At 47.7% G+C, this 21,485-nt stretch overlaps 1 protein-coding gene across 1 annotated transcript in view; it reads left to right on the top strand.

The window, feature by feature from the left end:
• Nucleotides 1-21,485, top strand: part of BCO1 (beta-carotene oxygenase 1) — a 52,635-nt gene that overhangs the window by 9,863 nt on the left and 21,287 nt on the right. Inside the window, exons 3-6 of the mRNA XM_003780569.4 lie at nucleotides 11,614-11,743; nucleotides 14,066-14,213; nucleotides 16,556-16,703; nucleotides 19,659-19,882. Coding sequence (XP_003780617.3) covers nucleotides 11,614-11,743; nucleotides 14,066-14,213; nucleotides 16,556-16,703; nucleotides 19,659-19,882 — 650 coding nt within the window. The remainder of the gene's footprint in view (nucleotides 1-11,613; nucleotides 11,744-14,065; nucleotides 14,214-16,555; nucleotides 16,704-19,658; nucleotides 19,883-21,485) is intronic.

The following is a 21,485-nucleotide window of genomic DNA, read 5'->3' on the forward strand; positions in this document are numbered from 1 at the left end:
ATAAGCATTTGTTCTTAATTTCATATAACTACTGGCCAGGCGTGATGGCTCACACCTCTATTCCCAACACTTTGGGAGGCCGAGGAGGGTGGATCACCTGAGATCAGGAGTTCAAGACCAGCCTGGCCAACATGGTGAAACCCCGTCTCTGCTAAAAATGCAAAAAATTGGCTGAGCGTGGTGGTGAGCACCTGTAATCCCAGCTACTCAGGAGGCTGAGACAGGAGAATTGCTTGAACTCGGGAGGCAGAGGTTGCAGCGAGCTGAGATCACGCCATTGCACTCCAGCCCGGGCAACAAGAGTGAGGCTTCCTCTCAAAAAAAAAAAAAAAAAAAAAAAAAATTTATATAACTATTCATTTCTTTTGAGCTAGTCAGCAATTATTTTTTGAATGTGTACTCTATGCCGGTGACTTGCTCTAACATTTACACGTGAATAGAGACACCATGGGTGAAAGGCACGAGCTCTGAGTCTGCAATACCTTGCAGATTTTACTGTGACTCAGCTACAGAATGGGTGGTTCCATATTTTGCTGACAGCACTAAACCTTAATGATTCCTTTCTTTTCTAAACAGAAGTTCCCAATGATTCTTGGAAATAAATACTGTTCTGGATGAGGAACATAGAAGGTAAATACACCAGTGGTGGCCGGGCATGGTGGCTCATTCCTGGAATCCCAGCATTTTGGGAGGCTGAGGTGGGCAGATCACCTGAAGTTGGGAGTTCAAGACCAGCCTGGCCAACATGGTGAAACCCTATCTCTACTAAAAATACAAAAATTAGACGGATGTGGTGGCAGGCACCTGTAATCCCAGCTACTCGGGAGGCTGAGACAGGATAATTGCTTGAACTCGGGAGGCAGAGGCTGTGGTGAGCTGAGATCATGCCACTGCACTCTGGCCTGGGTGACACGGTGAGACTCTGTCTCAAAAAAAAAAAAAAGCACCAGTGGTTTTCCTTCCATGAGGCATTGCTTCTCCAAGCTGCCAGCTCCTCCATGGTCTCTTTCTCTTTTTTTTTTTTTTTTTTTTTGAGATGGAGTCTCACTCTGTTACCCAGGTTGGAGTGTGGTGGTGCAATCTTGGCTCACTGCTACCTTCACCTTCCAGGTTCAAGTGATTATCATGCCTCAGCCTCCTGTGTAGCTAGGATTACAGGCAGGTGCCACCACATCCGGCTAGTTTTTTTTTGTTTTTTGTTTTTTTTTGAGACGGAGTCTTGCCCTGTCACCCGGGCTGGGGTGCAGTGGCACAATCTCGGCTCATTGCAACCTCCACCTCCCGGGTTCACGCCATTCTCCTGCCTCAGCCTCCCAAGTAGCTGGGACTACAGGCGCCCGCCACCATGCCTGGCTAATTTTTTGTATTTTTAGTGGAGACGGGGTTTCACCGTGTTAGCCAGGATGGTCTCGATCTCCTGACCTCGTGATCTGACCGCTTCGGCCTCCCAAAATGCTGGGATTACAGGTGTGAGCCACCGCGCCCGGCCCCGGCTAGATTTTTTTGTATTCTTAGTAGAGACAGGGTTTCATCACGTTGGCCAGGCCAGTCTCAAACTCCTGACCTCAGGTGATTCACCAGCCTGGGCCTCCCAAAGTGCTGGGATTATAGGCGTGAGCCACCGCACTCGGCCGAGTCAGTTTTATTCATAATCTGGAATTGGCTGGGAAAATAGGAAATCCAGGAATTACACCCAATGGTTTGCTTTCCCTCCATCTTTCTCTTAGACCTAGGCCAGCGTCTGAGGGTTCATGCCCCGTTCTGGTTGGCAGGCATCATTTTGCCAATCTGCGGCATAGGGTGGAAAGGCCCAGGGTGCAGGGAGCCTGCCTGAATTGTGGTGTCTTCATCGTCTAGCATGGGTCCTGGCCCAGAGGGGCGCTTGGAAACTGTATATGGAGCTGAGATGGTACAGTGAGGCAGTCGTTGTTTTGGTAGACAGAGGTGATACTTTCCCAATCAAACTCTTCAATATTTACTACAAAGAGGGTTTGCTGGGCCCTGCCCCAAGTGTTTCGTGTCCGTCCGCAACTCAGCCCTCCCTGTCACTCCTGAGGAGGATAGCCTGGGGACTACCACAATTTTAGAGACGAGGAACTAAGTCCCAGAGAGGCCAAGTCACTTACCCAAAAGCACACAGCTAAGAGTTGGTAAAGGTCAGACATAAACGCAATACTCTCTAACTTCAGAATCCCAAGTCCTAACCATTGTGCAATTCAGCCCTGTTTCCCCTTCCCACCAGCTCCTGCCCCCCCATCTCTCCAGCCCAGTCCTCTCAGTGCTGCCAGCTTGCCAATGCTGGCGTGGCACAGCCTGGGCTCATCTCTCCTCTCCTCTAGGACTCTCCGTGGCACCCCATTGTCTAATGGTAGGAAGATACACCAGAAATGTTCAGTTCCACTCTAGCGGGTTCAGAAGAGAACACATGGGGAAGTTGGGGTCCCTGATAAGCTGAAAACACAAAGCCAATAACTCTCAAAAAGTGTTTTGTGTGCCTCCTTCCTCAATGAAGCTTTTTTTTTTTTTCTTTGAGATGGAGTCTTGCTCTGTTGCCCAGGCTGGAGTACAGTGGCATGCTCACTGCAGGCTCTGCCTCCCAGGTTCAAACGATTCTCGTGCCTCAGCCTCCCGAGTAGCTAGGATTACAGGCATGAGCCACCATGCCCGGCTAATTTTTGTATTTTTAGTAGTGATAGGGTCTCGCCATGTTGGCCAGGTTGGTTTCGAACTCCTGACCTCAGGTGATTCACTTGCCTGGGCCTTCCAAAGTGCTGGGGTGACAAGTGTGAGCCACCGCGCCTGGCCATTCAGTAAAGCTTTGAATCCTGAAAGCTGCACAGGGCTTGAGTGCATCATAGTCCTAAAAGATAGAGACAGCGTTGGTGTTTCTAACACACTTCCCAGGTGACCCCGAGCCCTCTGAGGTTTGACAATCCCTCCACAATGGGCCTCCAGCCTGGCTGCCCAGGCCTAACCAAGGTCGTGTTATTAATACTAATAATCAGAAGAACTATGGGCTAGTGAACAGCCTTTGGTAACTTTTTCGAGCACCCAGGTGACTCCAGTGTAGATGCAGGTTGGGTGCTTAAGACCAAACATCTAACTTAGAGAAAAGGCTTTGGAGCAAGAAACAAAAAGACAGAAAATAGCTGTGGCCTTCAGCAGAGGCCAGTAGAAGTTAATGCTCTAAAAAAAAAAACACAAAGAGGGGACCAGAGGTTGTGGTTCACACCTATAATCCCAGCACTTTTAGAGGCTGAGGTGGGAGGATCCCTTGAGCCCAGGAGTTCAAGACAAGCCTGGGTAACATAGTGAGACCTGGTCTCTACCAAAAAATCAAAAAGTTAGCCAGCCATGGTGGTACGCACCTATAGTCCCAGCATCTTAGGAGACTGAGGCAGGAGGATCACTTGAGCCTTGGAGGCAGAGGCTGCAGTGAGCCGACATCACACCACTGCACTCCATCCTGGGTGACAGAGTGAGACTTCATCTAAAAAAAATTTAAAAAGAAAAACATGTAAAAAATAACAAAGATGTGAACAAAAAAAGCAGAGTACAGAGGGAGAAACTGGGTGAAGGGTACAAGAACACTCTTTTCTGTACATCTAAAATTATTTCAAAGTAAAAAGTTTTTACAAAGCAGGCATAGAGATGAGTGATTCCAAGTCTCCCTCATTAATGATATTTGTTAATTTTCCGATAAAATTAACAGGCAAAGTCATTGTCCCACCAGGATTTGAACATTGGAAAGTTTCTTTTATATATACCCACACACACACACGCGCACACACACACATGTGTGTGCGCGTGTGTGTGTGTGTGTGTGTGTGTGTATATATATATATATATATATCTTCCCTTCTTCCCCAAAATATCAAACTTGACCTAGTTCTAGAAGATCTCAGGCAGGAGCACGTCTGTTTGCGTATGTCCCTTCAGAAGGAATGTGGCTAATTGGGCTCTCCCAAAAGCAGGCTGCTGGGGAATGCATGGAGGCTCCTTCTGTAATCTTAACCTCAAAGTCCAGGATCAGCCTTGAGTAATTCCAGACACCCATTTTCCTGTGGTCACCAGGCGCTCCGTGCTCTGGGGCTGGATGTTTATAGGAAATGGGCAGCCTGTTCACTACCCAGCCTGGGTGTTTATATTTCTTTCTTTCTTTTTTTTTCTTTTCTTGTGGTTTTTTTTTTTTGTTTTTTTTTTTTTTTTTTTTTTTTTTTTTTTTTTTTGAGATGGAGTCTTGCTCTGTCACCCAGGCTGGATTGCAGTGGCGTGATCTCAGCTCACTGCAACCTCTACCTCCCAGGCTCAATTCTCCTGCCTCAGCCTCCCAAGTGGCTGGGATTACAGACACCCGCCACCATGCCCAGCTAATTTTTATATTTTCAGTAGAGATGGAGTTTCACCATGTTGGTCAGGCTGGTCTTGAACTCCTGACCTCAGGTGATCCACCTGCCTCAGCCTCCCAAAGTGCTGGGATTATAGGCGTGAGCCAGAGCACCCAGCCAATATTTCAGGTGAACAGAATTCAACATTTCAGGTCAAGCACCTTAGCCAATGCCTTGTGGGTGGTGACTCCCAGCAAGAGTAACCAGTGAAAGACAGGCTGGCTCAAGGGGGAGATCAGGATGGCCTTAAGTGGGCCTCTGTCTCCATGTAGCATGTAGCTGAGGACCAGTGAGTATGTGTGGCCTTGCTCACCCACAGATGAGTCCGCCTGCCACCCGGATTTTCTTGGACAATGCAGTTTCAACAGCCTTTGTTTACCAAGTGCATGCTGTGAGTCAATGCGCAGGACCCCTTACATCACCTCATCTCGTTTAAAACTGCCCACCTCACCACTTGAGGTCAGGAGTTCAAGACCATCCTGGCCAACATGGTGAAACCCCCTCTCTACTAAAAATACAAATATTAGCCAGGCATGGTGGCAGGCACCTGTAATCCCAGCTGCTCAGGATGCTGAGGCTGGAGAATTGCTTGAACCCAGGAGGTGGGGTTGCAGTGAGCCGAGATCGCACTACTGCACTCCAGCCTGGGTGACGGAGCAAGATGTCGTCTCAAAAATAAAAAATAAAGATAATAAAACTGCCCACCTAGAAGGGGAGGACTATGTGATTCCCAGCTTCCAGTCAAGGAGACTGAGGCTCGATGAGATTAAGAGACTTGCCCAAGGTCACCCAACCTGGATGAGATGAAACCTAGAGCCGAAGCTTTGATCACTCTGTCTACTGCATCTCAATACTCTACGCAGCTTTTCTTGAGCACCTACTATGTGCACAGTGCTTTGCAAGCCTCAAATGTCACGTGACTGCAAGGAATGTGTCATGATCCTCATATCACAGTGGAGGGGACAGATTCCTGTCTCTGACCAAGGTCTAGTGCATGGTTGGTACATGATGAAGCCAGGATTCATATCCATGTGGAGATTGAGCCTCCTTAGCGCCAGGAATCCTGGCCGTTCTGCTCATTGTTGTATTTTCACTCCTGGCCCATCAGGGCGCTTAATAAATAATGGTTGAAAGCATGAACTCAGGGCCTGGTCAGCCCCAAAGCTCAGGCTCCTAACCGTTCCTCCATATTTCTTTCTGCTGCCCAGGAATAAATCTTCCCCTACAGAAATATCTCAGTGAGGCTGGGCACGGTGCCTCACGCTTGTAATCCCAGCACTTCAGGATGCCAAGGCAGGAGGATCGCTTGAGTCCAGGAGTTCAAGACCAGCCTAGGCAATATAGCAAGATCCTATCTCTACAAAAAATAAAAAATTAACCAGGCATGGTAGCACGCACCTGTAGTCCCAGTTACTTGGGAAACTGAGGTGGGAGGATCCCTCGAGCCTGGGAGATTGAGGCTGCAGTGAGCTGTAATTGCACCACTGTGCTTAGCCTGGTGACATAGCAAGACCCTGTCTCACAAAGAAAGGAGAAAGAAATATCTCAGTGACACTTATTCACACAGTAACCACCCCTGAAAAGATGTTTGCGTAAAGGGTAGATGATTGTCTCTTAGGAACACAAATAACCTCCTGAAGACTGGAGGAGGAACTAGCAGGTCTTTCATGAGCTCCCTCAATTTTATTTTATTGTATATTTTTTTCTTTGACATGGAGTCTCCCTCTGTCACCCAGGCAGGAGAGCAATGGTGCAATCTTGGCTCACTGCAACCTCTACCTCCCGGGTTCAAGCAATTCTCCTGCCTCAGCCTCCTGAGTAGCTGGGACTATAGGCAGGTGCCATCATGCCCGGCTAATTTTTTTTTTTTTTTTTGTATTTTTAGTAGAGACAGGGTTTCACCATGTTGACCAGGCTGGTCTCGAACTCCTGACCTGAGATGATCCGCCCATCTCGGCCTCCCAAAGTGCTGGGATTACAGGCATGAGCCACCACACCCAGCATTTTTTTTTTTTTTTTAAATAGATGAGGGCTTCCTACATTGCCCAGGCTGATCTCGAACACCTGGCCTCACCTTCTTATGTGCCAGGACAACAGACCTGAGCCACCACGCCTCCCCTCAATTTTCTTATAATTAATGTTACTATTATTGTCATTATGTCCATCCAAGTGCTCAGGTGGGAGTCATTGCCACTGGAATGTACATTCAAATCCTTTGGCAATGGACATGGAAACACAACCCCAAGGGCAAAACAAGTTGAAACTCTTTAAAGTCAAGATAGCGGTTACCCTGGAGGGGGAAGAGGTTAGTGACCAGGTGGATATATGAGGCTAGCGTTCGGGGGGCTACTCTGGTCCTGTTTCTCTTTTTGAGGCAGAGTCTTGCCCTGTTGCCCAGGCTGAAGTGCAGTAGTGCGATCTTGGCTCACTGTAGCCTTGACCTCCCAGGCACAAGTGATCCTCCTGCCTCAGCCTCCTGAGCAGCTGGGACTACCACACCCATCTGATTTTTGTATTATTCATAGAGATGGGGTCTCGCCGTGCTGCCCAAGTAGTCTTAAACTCCTGGGCTCAAGTGATCCTCCCCTCTGGGCCTCTCAAACTGCTGGGATTACAGGCATGAGCCATTGCACCTGGCCCCAGGTCCTGTTTCTTGATCAGGATGTAGTTTGCATGGGTAGGTCCCTTTTGTGAAACCTCAGCAGGCTGGACGTCATCAAGCTGCACATTTCTGTAGGACTGATTTTAATTGCAAGGTGCAGACAGAACACTCAAACTGATTGTTCTTGCTGTGTTAGGATCTTGGTTAAGAGGGCCAGCTTTAGATGCCCATTGCTGGCCTTTGAATCCAGATTACCACTCGCTAGCTGTGTGGCTTAAGACAAGCTGCTTAACCTCTCTGTGCCTCAATTTTATTAGCTGGGAAATAAGTGTGCAGGGCTGTGAGTACCCAAGCCCTTTATACTTCATTTGGTAAAAAAGTTGGAACCTTTAAGCACTGTTTAGATCTTGCTTTATTTTGCTATTAATTAACAAATAACATTATGTTATTATTTTTTATTTTTTATTTTTTTGAGATGGAGTCTCGCTCTGTTGCCCAGGCTGGAGTGCAGTGGCGTGATCTCAGCTCACTGCAACCTCTGCCTCCTGGGTTCGAGCGATTCTCCTGCCTCAGCCTCCCAAGTAGCTGGTAGCTGGGACTACAGGTGCCAGCCACCACGCCCAGCTAATTTTTGTATTTTCAGTAGAGATGGGGGTTTCACCATATAGGCCAGGCTTGTCTCGAACTCCTGACCTTGTGATCCGCCTGCTTCAGCCTTCCAAAGTGCTGGGATTACAGGAGTGAGCCACCATGCCCAGCCTTTATTTATTTATTTATTTATTTATTTATCTTTGATATTGAGTCTCGCTCTGTTGCCCAGGCTGGAGTTCAGTGGCACGATTTCGGCTCACTGCAAACTCCACCTCCCAAGTTAAAGCAATTCTCCTGCCTCAGCCTCCCGAGTAGCTGGGACCACAGGTGCCCACTACCCCGGCTAATTTTTTTTGTATTTTTAGTAGAGATGGAGTTTCCCCATGTTGGCCAGGCTGGTCTTGAACTCCTGACCTCAAATGATCCACCTGCCTCTACCTCCCAAATTGCTAGGATTACAGGCATGAGGCACTGCGCATGGCTGATTTTTTTTTTTTTTTCCAGCGAATGCATTTCTGGTTGGAGTATTCTACTTGCTTCCAGTGTTGTGAGTATGAAACCAGATAACACACATCAAGTGCCCAGCACAGAGTTTAGCATGCTGGTGCTCAATCAATGCTGGTTGTTAGTACTAGTTTCCTTTTCCTAAGATATCAAAAGGAACTGGGCGAGAATTTCTTGGAAACATGTTGTGTCATCTAAGCCCATCCTGCGGCAGTCAATATATGATCGGCATTTCTGAGGTCAGCTTTTTGCTTATTGGAATGCAATGTCACTATGTCCCAGGCTTGGCTTTTCCGTGTGTTGTAATTGTACCAACACTGGAAGCACATATTATACTACGAGAAAGAAATGTGTTCTGTAAAAGGAAAAAATCATAATGTCATTTGCTAATTAACAGCAAAATAAAATAAAACACTGCCTCTTTCAGGCCCCACCCCGAGGTTTCAAATTGCCCACAAAATAAAGTTCTCAGGGCTGGTGCGGTGGTTCATGCCTGCAATCCCAGCACTCTGGGAGGCCAAGGCAGGCAGTTCACCTGAGCTTAGGAGTTTGAGACCAGTCCGGCCAACAGGGTAAAACCCCATCTCTACTAAACATACAAAAATTAGTCGGGCATGGTGGCACATGCCTGTAGTCCTAGCTATTCAGGAGGCTGAGGCAGGAGAATCGCTCGAACCTGAGACGTGGAGGTTACAGCGAGCCAAGATCGTACCACTGGACTCGAGCCTGGGTGGCAGAGTGACTCCATCTCAAAAAAGAAAAAAAAAAAAGTTATCAGGCCTGCAAACCTAGTAGGACCCCTCAACCCATTTCCCAATTTGATTTCACTCCTGTCCTCCAAATCCCTCTCTAATGTTCCAGTCTAACCAGACTCAGTGCCTGCAAGAAGGGATCTGCATTTTCCCAACTCCAGGCCTTTGCTTACAGACCTCTTAGGGGGTGAACGGGACAGCTCTGCCCTCTCTCCCCAGCATATTGCAGTCAAATTCTACTCATCCTTTAAGAGCTATTTCATGCACCACCACCTCCCTGAAGCTTCTCCTGACTTACTCCCAGCTGGGAAGGACCTCCTCTCACCCCTGCCCCAGGAGGAATCCATGGATGTGGGTTTTTTGTTGTTTTTGTTGGGTTTTTTTGGTTTGTTTGTTGTTTTTTGAGACGGGGTCTCACTCTGTCATCCAGGCTGTAGTGCAGTGGCGCCATCTCAGCTCACTGCAGCCTCTGCCTCTTGGATTCAGGCAATTCTCTCTCCTCAGCCTCCTGAGTAGCTGGGATTACAAGGGTGTGCTACCACATCCAGCTAATTTTTGCATTTTTAGTAGAGATGGGGTTTCACCATGTTGGCCAGGCTGGTCTCAAACTCCTGACCTTGGGTGATCCACCCACTTTGGCCTCCCAAAGTGCTGGGATTACAGGCGTGAGCCACCGCACCCGGCCTAGATATGTTATTTTACATAGCAAAAGAAACTTTGCAGGCTAGGCAAACGCCTGTAATCCCAGCACTTTGGGAGGCCGAGGCAGGTGGGTCACCTGTGGTCAGGAGTTCAAGACCAGCCTGACCAACATGGCAAAACCCTGTCTCTACTAAAAATATTTTAAAAATTAGCTGGGCGTGGTGGCACATGCCTGTAATACCAGCTACTCGGGGAGGCTGAGGCAGGAGAATCTTTTGAACCAGAGAGGCTGAGCTTGCAGTGAGCCAAGATTCCACCATTGCACTCCAGTCTGGGTGACAGAGTGAGACTCCATCTCAAAAAAAAAAAGAGAGAGACTTTGCAGATGTGATTAGATGAAGGATCTTGAGATGGGGGAGGTGATCTGACATTAGGGATGGGCCTAATGTAATCTCAAGAGAGAAGCAGGAGGGTCAGCCTCAGAGGAGATGTGATACTGGGACAGGAGACAGGGGTCACAGTGACGCAGCCATGAGCCAGGGAAGGCAGCAGCTTCTCAAAGCTAGAAAAATCAAGGAACAGACCTCCCCTGGAGCCTCCAGAAGGAAGTAGCCTTGTGGACACCTTGGTTTTAGCTCTGTAATTCCCATTTCAGACTTTCTTCCAAACTCTGAGATAATGAGTGTATGTTGTGTGCAGCCACTAAGTGAGGGATAAGTTGTTACAGTAGCAATAGAAAACTGACACAGGTCTAGAACCATCTGGTATATTCTGAGGTTGGTCTCAATGGACTGGTCAACAGATTTATGCCATGAGTTAGACTCTCTGTGGAATTTGGATGAATTAGACATTGAACACAGGTCTGACCCTCTATTGGTACACAGGACTGGGCATTAGGTCACCTCCTGGTTGTGTTCAATATCAAACGTTACTCCAGGGAGACTGAAGTGATCAACTAGGTTTCTGGAGGCAGCGCTCCCAGGACTGAACGGGGCCCTGGGGAAACCCACCCCACATATGCAGCCTTCCAGATTAGTCCTCCAGCTCTGCTCCTTCCCTGGAGGGACACAAACAGGGTGGAAGGGATGACTGATTCCTGGTCAGCACTCTCAGATGGGTGACCCTGGGCAAGGTGATAAAATGTTTCTGAGCCTGAGTTCCTTCCTATGGAAAATGGAGCTCAGAACAGGCATATTTTGCATTAGCACATTTTGCATTGCTATAAAGGAATACCTGAGACTGGGTAATTTATAAAGAAAAGAGGTTTATTTGGCTCACGGTTCTGCAGGCTGTACAGGAAGCAAGGCACCAGCATCCGTTTGGCTTCTGGAAAGGGCCTCAAGAAGCTTTGGCTCATGGCAGAAGGCAAAGGGGGAGCAGGCACGTCACATGGTGAAAGAGAGAGAGAGAGAGGAGGGAGGCATCTTTTAAACAACCAGATCTCGCATGAACTAATAGAGTGAGAACTCGCTCAACTCAAGAACAACACTAAGCCATTCATGAGGGACCCACCCCCGTCACCGAGACACCTCCTCCTAGGCCCACCTGCAACATCACAGGCTTCAACATGAGATTTGCAAGGAAAAAACATTCAAACCGTAACACATACTTATCCAGCCATACTGTTGTGAGTCAGGAGTGAGAAAATGTGTGTCTAAAATTATATTCCAGGCCGGGCATGGTGGCTCACGCTTGTAATTTCAGCACTTTGGGAGGCCGAGGCGGGTGGATCACCTGAGGTCAGGACTTCGAGACTAGCCTGGCCAACATGGTGAAACCCCATCTCTACTAAAAACACAAAAATTTGCTGGTCATGGTGGCGCATGCCTATAATCCTAGCTACTCAGGAGGCTGAGTCAGGAGAATCACTTGAACCCAGCAGGCGGAGGTTGCAGTGAGCCGAGATCGCACCATTGTACTCCAGCCTGGGCGACAAGCGCAAAACTCAAAAAAATAATAATAATAAATAAAATTATATTTAAAATGCTAATTGTATCAGCCCTGTGTACTAAAGGAGCTTGTCCTAGTGAAATAACCACCTCCTTCTCCCAATAAAACCCCTACAAGGACTGACATTGATTTTAAAGCCCTGCAAAGGCGTCAGCCTGAGATTATGCTGGTTCTTCTCTTGCAGGTGAAGTCTATTACAGGAGCAAATACCTGAGAAGCGATACCTACAATGCCAATATTGAGGCAAACAGGATTGTGGTGTCTGAGTTTGGAACAATGGCCTATCCGGACCCCTGCAAAAACATATTTTCCAAGTAACTGCCTGTTTTAAATCTGAGCAAATTTCATGCTTTTTGCTATCCTTGATGGCTGAAATAACCAGCATTTGCTCCTCTGACAATTCTCTTTAGGGTGGATGAAAACTCCACATGACTGCCCTTTAACCAGAGGTGCTACACAGTTCTTGATCACTGATTGCCAGAGAGACTAAGAGCATTTGATAAATTATTAGAAGCCCTCCCACATGGCTGGTGGGAAAGCAATTTGGAATCATCTGTCAAAATTATAAATGCACTTTCCCTTCAGCCTAGAGATCTGCTTACTTGCATACAAAATGACACATGCACCAGCTATTTGTCATTTATGGCTGCATCATTTGTTATAACAAGTAGTGGAAAACAACCCAAATGTTCATTAAAAGAGGAGTGGTTAAATCCATAACAGTAAAACTGTACGAGAAAATGCCATGTAGAAGTAAAAAAGAATGGGGATATTCTCTTTGCATGCTGCAGAAACATTTCCAAGATAGACTAAGTGGAAAAGAAAAAAAAGGAAGGTGTAGAAAGAACATGTTATAAGCTGTACTTTGTGTGAAAAAGCAGGAAGAAATCTAGATTAAATTCTGCTTGTACATGCATAAAGAAACTAGGAAAGGATGCATAGGGGACGTGGGGCAGATGCATGTTGAGGAGAGGGAGAGATTTTTTGCTGTATATATTTCATTTCATTTTATTCATTTATTTATTTATTTAAGACGGAGTTTCACTCTTCTTGTCCAAGCTGGAGTGCAATGGCACAATCTCAGTTCACTGCAACCTCTGCCCCCCAGGTTCAAGTAATTCTCCTGCCTCAGCCTCCCAAGCAGCTGGGATTACAGGCACCCACCACCACGCCCGGCTAATTTTTATATTTTCAGCAGAGACGGGGTTTCACCATGTTGATCAGGCTGGTCTTGAACTCCTGATCTTAGGTGATCCACCCACCTCGGCCTCCCAAGGTGCTAGGATTACAGGCGTGAGCCACTGCGCCTGGCCACTGTATATATTTTAAATCATCTGGGTTAGGATCCATATGAATGTGTTACATATCTGACAATTAAATTCTTGGCCAGGGAATCAGGCCTGCCATCAGTATCTTCTTTCTGAAACTCTCTAGACATAGAAGAGTTATGAAAGAGTTGAAGGGTAGACTGGCCCAGAGATGGAAGATTGCTTCTGCTTTTTTGAGAACTGAAGTCATCTCTCCCATTCCAGTATCCAGCTCTAGGGCTAGCTCAGAGCAAGCACTGAATTCACATTTGCAAATAGGAGGTGTGGGGCAGAAGCCAGTGAGAAAGGAGGAGGAAAGAGCAAAGGAATTTAAAACCACCATAGTTACCTGGTAGGGGAGATACCGAGATCACGAATTTAAAACCACGACCTGGAGGTCCTGGAACCAAGCCTCGTTGTTGTTCCAGTATTTGCCAGTAGGAGGAGCACTCCCCAATACACCGATACAGGATTTGCCAATTTCACCACCCATAAACCCCTCTGGTTTTTCTTTCTTCTTGCTTTGAGTGTACCTTCTGATCAAATGAGCTATGTGTTCTTAACTCATAATTAGTTTGTTTTCCTTTTAAATTAAAAACTAATTTCCTAGATAAATTCCAGATAACCCGTGTGGACTCACATTCCTGGCAAAGCAGGTATCAGCCGCGTTGTTAGGCTTTGGGAGCCGTTACGGGTTCATATACGATTTCTGTAGAGTTTCTTGACATACTTTGGAACAGTATGTCTTGCTGGCTCTGATGTTAGAGACCTTTGGGTTTTGGGGAGCCCAGGAGGATCAGCTGGTGACCATGGCATTCCGGCTGACTCACTTCTTAGCTGACTCAATGTGGGGGTGTCTTTGGGGTGTTTGAGTTCTTAGGGTTCCTCAAGTGACCCATTGGGACCCAGTTGCTTTTTCTTCCTTAGTTGAAGTAAAGCATTTTTTTTTCTTTGAGACGGAGTCTCGCTCTTTCGCCCAGGCTGGAGTGTAGTGGCGCGATCTCGGCTTACTGCAAACTCCGCCTCCCAGGTTCATGCCATTCTCCTGCCTCAGCCTCCCTAGTAGCTGGGACTACAGGCGCCCACCACCACGCCCGGCTAATTTTTTGTATTTTTTAGTACAGATGGGGTTTCACCGTGTTGGCCAGGATGGTCTCGATCTCCTGACCTCGTGATCCGCCCACCTCGGCCTCCCAAAGTGCTGGGATTACAGGCACCCGGCCGAAGTAAAGCATTTTTAAGTGGTAGGAAAACTAAAGCCATCAAGGATAGACTTCTCTGGCTGGGTGGACACAGCCACCGACTCTGTTGATTTGCTTTTCTCCCCAGAGCTTTCTCCTACTTGTCTCACACCATCCCCGATTTCACCGACAACTGCCTGATCAACATCATGAAGTGCGGAGAAGACTTCTATGCGACCTCGGAGACCAATTACATCAGGAAAATCAACCCACAAACTCTGGAAACCCTGGAGAAGGTATCAACACATATGTAACCAGCATCACTTCCTGACTCAAGAAAGGGAGAGTCGGCCACCGCCGGGGGCGAGGTTGCTCAGCCTGCAAGGAGCTCACCAGGGGAGCCCCTCTTCTAACACCGTTGGATCCCGTGCCCTAGCGCTACACTTAGTGCTAGATGCTAGGCAGGGACTGTGTTGTTTTTATCTTTGTGTCTGTATCAGTTTCCTGGGGCTGATGTAACCAAGTCCTACAAAAAAGCTTGCTTTAAACAACAGAAATTGGCTGGGTGAGGTGACTTACGCCTGTAATCCCAGCACTTTGGGAGGTCAAGGTGGGCAGATCACCTGAGGTCAAGAGTTTGAGACCAGCCTGGCCAACATGGTGAAACCCCGTCTCTACCAAAAATACAAAAATTAGCCAGGCGTGGTGGTGTGTGCCTGTAATCCCAGCTACTCTGAGGTTGAGGCAGGAGAATTGCTTGAACTCGGGAGGAGGAGGTTGCAGTGAGCCCAGATTGCACCGCTGCACTCCAGCCTGGGTGACAGAGCGAGACTCTGTCTCAAACAAAAACAAAAACAAAAAAACAAAACAAACAAAAAAACAGAAATTTACTTTCTCACAGTTCTGGAGGTTAAAAGTCTGAAACCAAGGTGTCAGCAGGGCCATGCTCTCTCTGAAGACTCTAGAGGAGGATCCTCCCTGGCCCCTTCCTGGCTTCTAGTGGTTGCCGGCAACCCCTGGTATTCCTCAGCTTGTAGATGCATCCATCCAGCCTCTGCCTCAATCTTCAGACTGCCTCTCCTTATGGGTCTATGTGTCCAAATGTACTGCCTTTTTTTTGTTTTTTTTTTGAGACAGTGTCTTACTGTCACCCAGGCTGGAGTGTAGTGGTGCGATCTCAGCTCACTGCAACCTCCGCCTCCCGGGTTGAACGATTCTCCTGCCTCAGCCTCCTGAGTAGCTGGGACTACAGGCGCGTGCCACCACACTTGGCTAATTTGTTGTCTTTTTGGTAGAGATGGGGTTTCACTGTGTTAGCCAGGATGGTCTCGATCTCCTGACCTCATGATCCACCCTCATGATTACAGGTGTGAGCCACCGCACTCAACCTCATTCTGCCTTTTATAAAGACACAAGTCATTGCATTAGGGCCCACCCCACTGCAGTATGACCTCACCTTAACTTAATGACATCTGTAAAGACCTTATTTCCAAGTAAGGTCACATTCACAGGTACCCGGGGTGAAGACTTCAACCTATCTTTTTGCAAGACACAATTCAACCCATAACTGTGTTCATAATTCTTGGCACTGAGGGAGTTCACTGAGAATTTGAATGAATGACTGTTGAAACGCCTGCGACTCTCAGCAATCCTACCTTCTATTGACCTGAAGAGGGAGGCATTAGGCAAAAAGCTAGGGCACAAAAATCAGTGCCCAAGCGCATACCTTTCCTGAGAAGAATCAAATCAACATTTTGGTGGGAATCAATAGACCCACTTTCAATTTTCTCCAGCTGGCTGTTCAAAAGTCCTATGTCTCTGCAATACGTTTTAACGATCTGTTAAAGAGATGAGGCTTTTCTTAGCTGTGAAATTATGTCCAGCTCCTTTTAAGCTAGACGGCATCAGTCCAACTGATGACGCTTTCCACAGGGCTACAGAGAGGAAATGTTGGAAGAGAAAGGAGTTATCTGACTCTGGGCTGGAGGTTGTGTTTTTCTGGGGGAGGAAGGGCAGACGGTTGGTCTGCGGCCACTCCATCATTCTGCAGCTGTGGACTGCAGAGTGAGGGTCATTATTCAGCTCGTTCATCGAGCTTCACTTTGACCAAATGTTTTTGTAACTTCTCCATTCCCAGAATAATCCTCTAAGAGAGGCCTAGAGATTTATGCTTCTGTGCAATGCAAAAGGGCAGAATTTAAGCCAGAATGACAGAGCTGTGGCCAAGATTAGCTCGAAGGCTACCTCTCTGCCCAGGTCACTGCTCAGAGCTTTCTGCAGTGAGGAATCTTGTTTCCATGTTGAGGATTCCAGCAAGGTCAGGCAGCAGGATTGGAACGATAGCCACAGAAGCACACCAGCTCCCTAACTCCCCTGAAACCTATTAGCTGTCTGAGCCCCTCAAATCCCCATGTGAGGTTGTATCAGGTCACAAGAGTGAAAGTCTTCTTTAAAAGCAAATTCTGTATCGTTCTCAGATCAACAGAGTGCAAAAATATCCCTCATCTCTCTGAACTTAGAATCAGTCACGTTTTCACAGGACTTCAACGTTTCTCCTTTGAAAAACCAGGTGGTGTCATATCTTGCAGGTTGATTTTCGTAAATACTTTAAAAAACCAGGAGGTGTCATATCTTGCAGGTTGATTATCGTAAATACGTGGCGGTAAATCTGGCAACGTCACATCCCCATTATGATGAGGCTGGAAATGTTCTAAACATGGGCACATCCATTGTGGAAAAGGGGAAGACAAAGTATGTGATTTTTAAGATCCCTGCCACAGTACCAGGTAGGCCACTCTGGGGAATTGAATAAAACACAAACAACCAAAGGTGGCTCCTTCTGAAGAGTTCTGTTTTTCATTGATGACACAAGACTCAGTGTGGTTCTTTCTCCCAAAGATTATTCAGATGGACCATGAACTCAGTACTTTCCTTTAGAAGAAAAGAGGAGTTACTGGGATTCCTCTTGGAAGAAAGAAATCCCTTTGCTATTGTAATTTCCTTTTATTTAGGCTCCAGTTTATTATTAATTTATCCACCCATCTACCATCCATCCATCCATCATCTACTTGCCATCCAACCATTCTTTCATCTACCATCCATCCATTCACGCATCTACTCACCATCCATCTGTCCACGATTCATTCATCTACTCACTATCCATCCACCCATCTACCCACCATTCATCCACCATCCACCATCCATCCACCCATCTGCCCATCTACCACTTATCTAGCCAGCCATCTACCATCCATCCATTCATCCACCCACCCACCTACCCATCCACCCACACACCATCCCTCCATCCATCCATCTACCCACCATCCATCTACCCACCCAACCACCCACCATGAATCCATTCATCCATCTACCCATTCTCCCATCCATCAACACATTCACTTACCCACCATCCATCCATCCATTGAGCTACCCACCCGCCCATCATCCATCATTCATCCATCCATCCACCCACCCATCCACCATCCATCCATTCATCCATCCACCCACACACCATCTACCCATCCATCCGTCCACCCACCATCCATCCACCATCCATCCACCTACCCATCTACCCACCCACCATGAATCCATTCATCCATCTACACATTCTCCCATCCATCCACTCATCCACTTATCCACCATCCATCCATTGAGCCACCCACCTGCCCATCTGTCCATCATTCATCCATCTACCCACCATTTATACACCCACCATCCATCCATCCATCCACCCACCCAACATCCATCTACTATCTGCATCTACCACCCATCTATTCACTCACCATCCTTCCATCCACCATCTATCCATCCACCCACCATCCATCCATTTATCTACTATCCACCCATTCATGCACACACCCACCCACCTATCAATTCATCCTTCTATCTGTTCAGTTTTTCAGTCTCCTGACAAACCTTTCTATGGCAAGGTTATGCCACCTACTTTCTTTCCCAGCCCCTGCAGCCAGGGTTCCAGGGCTGTTTAGGGAGCTCAGCCCTGCTGGGATCCACTCCAGATCCCTGCCCTGTTCTCCAGGCCTTCTGGACCTTCTCCTTGTGGGACTGGGATCTTGGAGCAAAGCCCAGGCTGACTGTGATTTCATGATCCTGAGGGGGAGGAGGTGGAGGTTCTTAGCCCATGTTTTTCCAGGACCCTCCTGAGAACCACACCCAGGAGACTTAGGCCTGTGAGGACAGCTGACAGGACTCAGAAGACAGTGCAAAACTACAACAGTGCTTCCTCTGACCTTCTAGTTTAGAAAAAACTAGTTTCTGCCTATGATCCTTGCTGCTCCCCCATTCCCTACTGTCTTGTAGAGCCCCCTGAGCAAATTACCAGGCTCTGCCTGGAGATGTGAGCCTCCGAGGTCAGAAGGTACACGGAGTGTACTTGCTAAATAGAGCTCTCATTAATTAAGCCAGTAAAGGGATATAGGGGTCAAGCTCAGAATCCTAGAATGCCATACCTGGGGATTGTCTAGGCATTTGAGTTTGCCACCTTGTATTACAGAGGAGGACTGTGAGGCTCAGGGGATCAGATGACACACCCCAGTCACACAGCTCCCAGGAGCCACTGACATCCTGCAAGCAGAGATCCTCTGAGCACCTGCTCCATGCTGGCGGTGGCACTGGGACTCATGCCCCATCCTGCTCCTCCCAGGCCACAGTGCTTTTTGTTTCAGTTTGTATTGTGTTCCATTTGTTTTATAAAGACAATAACTATCCCACAGCCCCACAGCATCCCTCCCACCAGCCAGCTGTTTACAGGGTGCACAGGTGGCCACAAGAGAGGTGGGGAAGTTTGCAGATAACTCATTATAAGCCAGCCGCAGGCCTGGGTGGGGAGGCCTTTTGACCAGCAAGTGACTCATGCTTGCAGAGGAATAAGAAAACTGAACATGTATTGAGCACCTTCCATGCTTGGGTGCAGGGCGAAGCACAGGGATGACTGCTTTATTTTATTCTGTTCTCTACCTTCACTCTATGAGAGTCATAATCCCTGATAAAAGAGGAGGAAGGCAAAGGGGGCTGTGTTTTCTTGGCTTAACCCTATGACTCTGACCATAATGATAGCCCATTCCACTAAGCCTCAGTTTCCTATCTATAAAATGGCTATCCTACAGCCCAGCTTGACTATCTGCATTTATATAAAACCCCTAATCATGGCCGGGCGCAATGGCTCACACCTGTAATCCCAGCACTTTGGGAGGCCGAGGTGGGCAGATCACCTGAGGTCAGGAGTTCGAGACCAGCCTGGCCAACATGGCAAAACCCCATCTCTACTGAAAATGCAAAAATTAGCCAAGCGTGGTGGCGTGAGCCTGTAATACCAGCTACTCGGGAGGCTGAGGCAGGAGAATTCCTTGAATCTGGGAGGCAGAGATTGAAGTGAGCTGAGATCGTGCCCCTGCATTCCAGTCTTGGCAACAGAGGGAGACTGTATCTCAAACAAACCAGTGGAGGCAGGATTTAGCCCCCAGGCTATAGGTGAAGACCCCTGACCTGGAGGGCTCCCTCTTGGTTCAGTGGTTTTCTGATTGTATATGGGGTGGGTGCTGAGTGGAAGGTCTCAGCCTGGCCCCCTGCAGCAGCTGCAGCAACCTCATTATCTGTCTACACGTTGCTGTTTAATGTAAAGGTTCTTTTCAGCAATCAAGTCAGTTTGTAGGTGCTGGTGGTGTGGTCTTGGGGGGCCAGCCAGATCCTGCACAATTCCTGAGGCTTGCTTTTTGTCTTGCTAGAGGGCAAGAAGCAGGGGAAGAGCCCCTGGAAGCACACAGAGGTGTTCTGCTCCATCCCGTCCCGCTCCCTGCTCTCCCCAAGCTACTACCACAGCTTTGGAGTCACCGAGAACTATGTCATCTTCCTTGAGCAGCCTTTCAGGTTGGATATTCTCAAGATGGCAACCGCATACATCCGGAGAATGAGCTGGGCCTCCTGCCTAGCTTTCCACAGGGAGGAGAAGGTGAGGTCTGGCTGGACTCTAGCCCCGTGGGTGCTGGCTGCCCGTGGAGGGAGGCTGGTGTGCAGGAGGGTGAAGGTTAAGGGAAGGAAGTGGCATGGAAGAGGGAGGAGGCTACCAGAGGCATCTACCCACCTTCCAGCAAGTTCTGAAGCTGGATCGTCCTTCAGAATGGCCCCCAGGCCTTTGTACCCCCACGGTGATGAGTTATTGGATGAGGCTGTCCAGGCAAGGGGGTGCCACCTTGGGCAAACATGGAAGCCCTGGCAGTCCCCATATGCCCAGCAGCAAAAGGAGTGAGTCCTCAGTCCTGATGGAGAGCTGTGCTCCTCCCCGCCTCTGCCCTGTTGACAAGACCCCTTCACCATGTCTGCTACCAGTGTGTAGCGTTGGGGTGGTAGCTGCCAGAGGTTTAGACATTGTAATGATAGTATGTTCCACCAGACAATTCAATAGAAACCTCTCCTTCCGTTCAGATACACCTGAGTGCTCAAAGTATGTATGCATGTATTGCATGCTTGTATATGCACATATGCATGTATATGTGTACATGTATATGTATATGTATATGCATATGTGTATGAATACATGTACATATACATGGGTGTACGTATGTATTACTAGTATTTATTTATTTGTTGGGTTTTTATTGTGGGGGGGTTGTTGTTTTTGAGACAGAGTCTTGCTCTGTCACCCAGGCTGGAGTGCAGTGGTACAATCACAGCTCACTGCAGCCTCAACCTCCCAGGCTCAAGTGATCCTCCCAAGTAGCTGGAATCAGAGGCACATGTCTCTATGCCTGGCTAATTTTTTGTTGTTTTGTAAAGATTGGGGTCTTGCTATGTTGCCCAGACTAGCCTCAAACTCTGGACTCAAGTGATCTTCCTCCCTTCCCCTCCCAAAGTACTGGGATTACATGTGTGAGCCATTGCACATTTTTTTTTTTTTTTTTTTTTTGCTGTTGTCACTTCACTTTTGTAAAATATCCAGTAGTTCTCAGTGTTACCTATTCAAAGAATATACAAGTATAGAAAGCCGTGTATAAAATCCTCCCCAACTCACTTCCCCCCTCCTGCCTCCTGTCCACCCCCATGTCTGAAGGGAGGCACCACTACCCACTGACACTGTGTTACTCCACCATCTCTGCCTTCACATGCACTTTTAGTTTTTCTTTTTCTTTTTCTTTTTTTTTTGAGATAGAGTCTCACTCTGTCACCCAGGCTGGAGCGCAGTGGTGCGATATCAGTTCACTGCAATCTCCGCCTATGTATCAAGCTATTCTCCTCTCTCAGCCTCCTGAGTAGTTGGGATTATAGGCAGGCACCACAATGCCTGGTGAATTTATTTATTTATTTATTTTTTGAGACGGAGTTCTGCTCTTGTCGCCTAGGCTGGAATGCAATGGCACATTCTTGGCTCACTGCACCCTCCACCTCCTGGGTTCAAGCGATTCTCCTGCCTCCACCTCCTGAGTAGTTGGGATTACAGGTGCATGCCACCATGCCTGGCTAATTTTTTGTATTTTTAGTAGAGATGGGGTTTTGCCATGTTGGCCAGGCTAGTCTCGAACTCCTGACCTCAAGTGATCCACCCGCCCGGCCTCCCA

Source organism: Pongo abelii, chromosome 18 (assembly GCF_028885655.2).
Source record: "Pongo abelii isolate AG06213 chromosome 18, NHGRI_mPonAbe1-v2.0_pri, whole genome shotgun sequence".
Lineage (NCBI taxonomy): Eukaryota > Metazoa > Chordata > Mammalia > Primates > Hominidae > Pongo > Pongo abelii.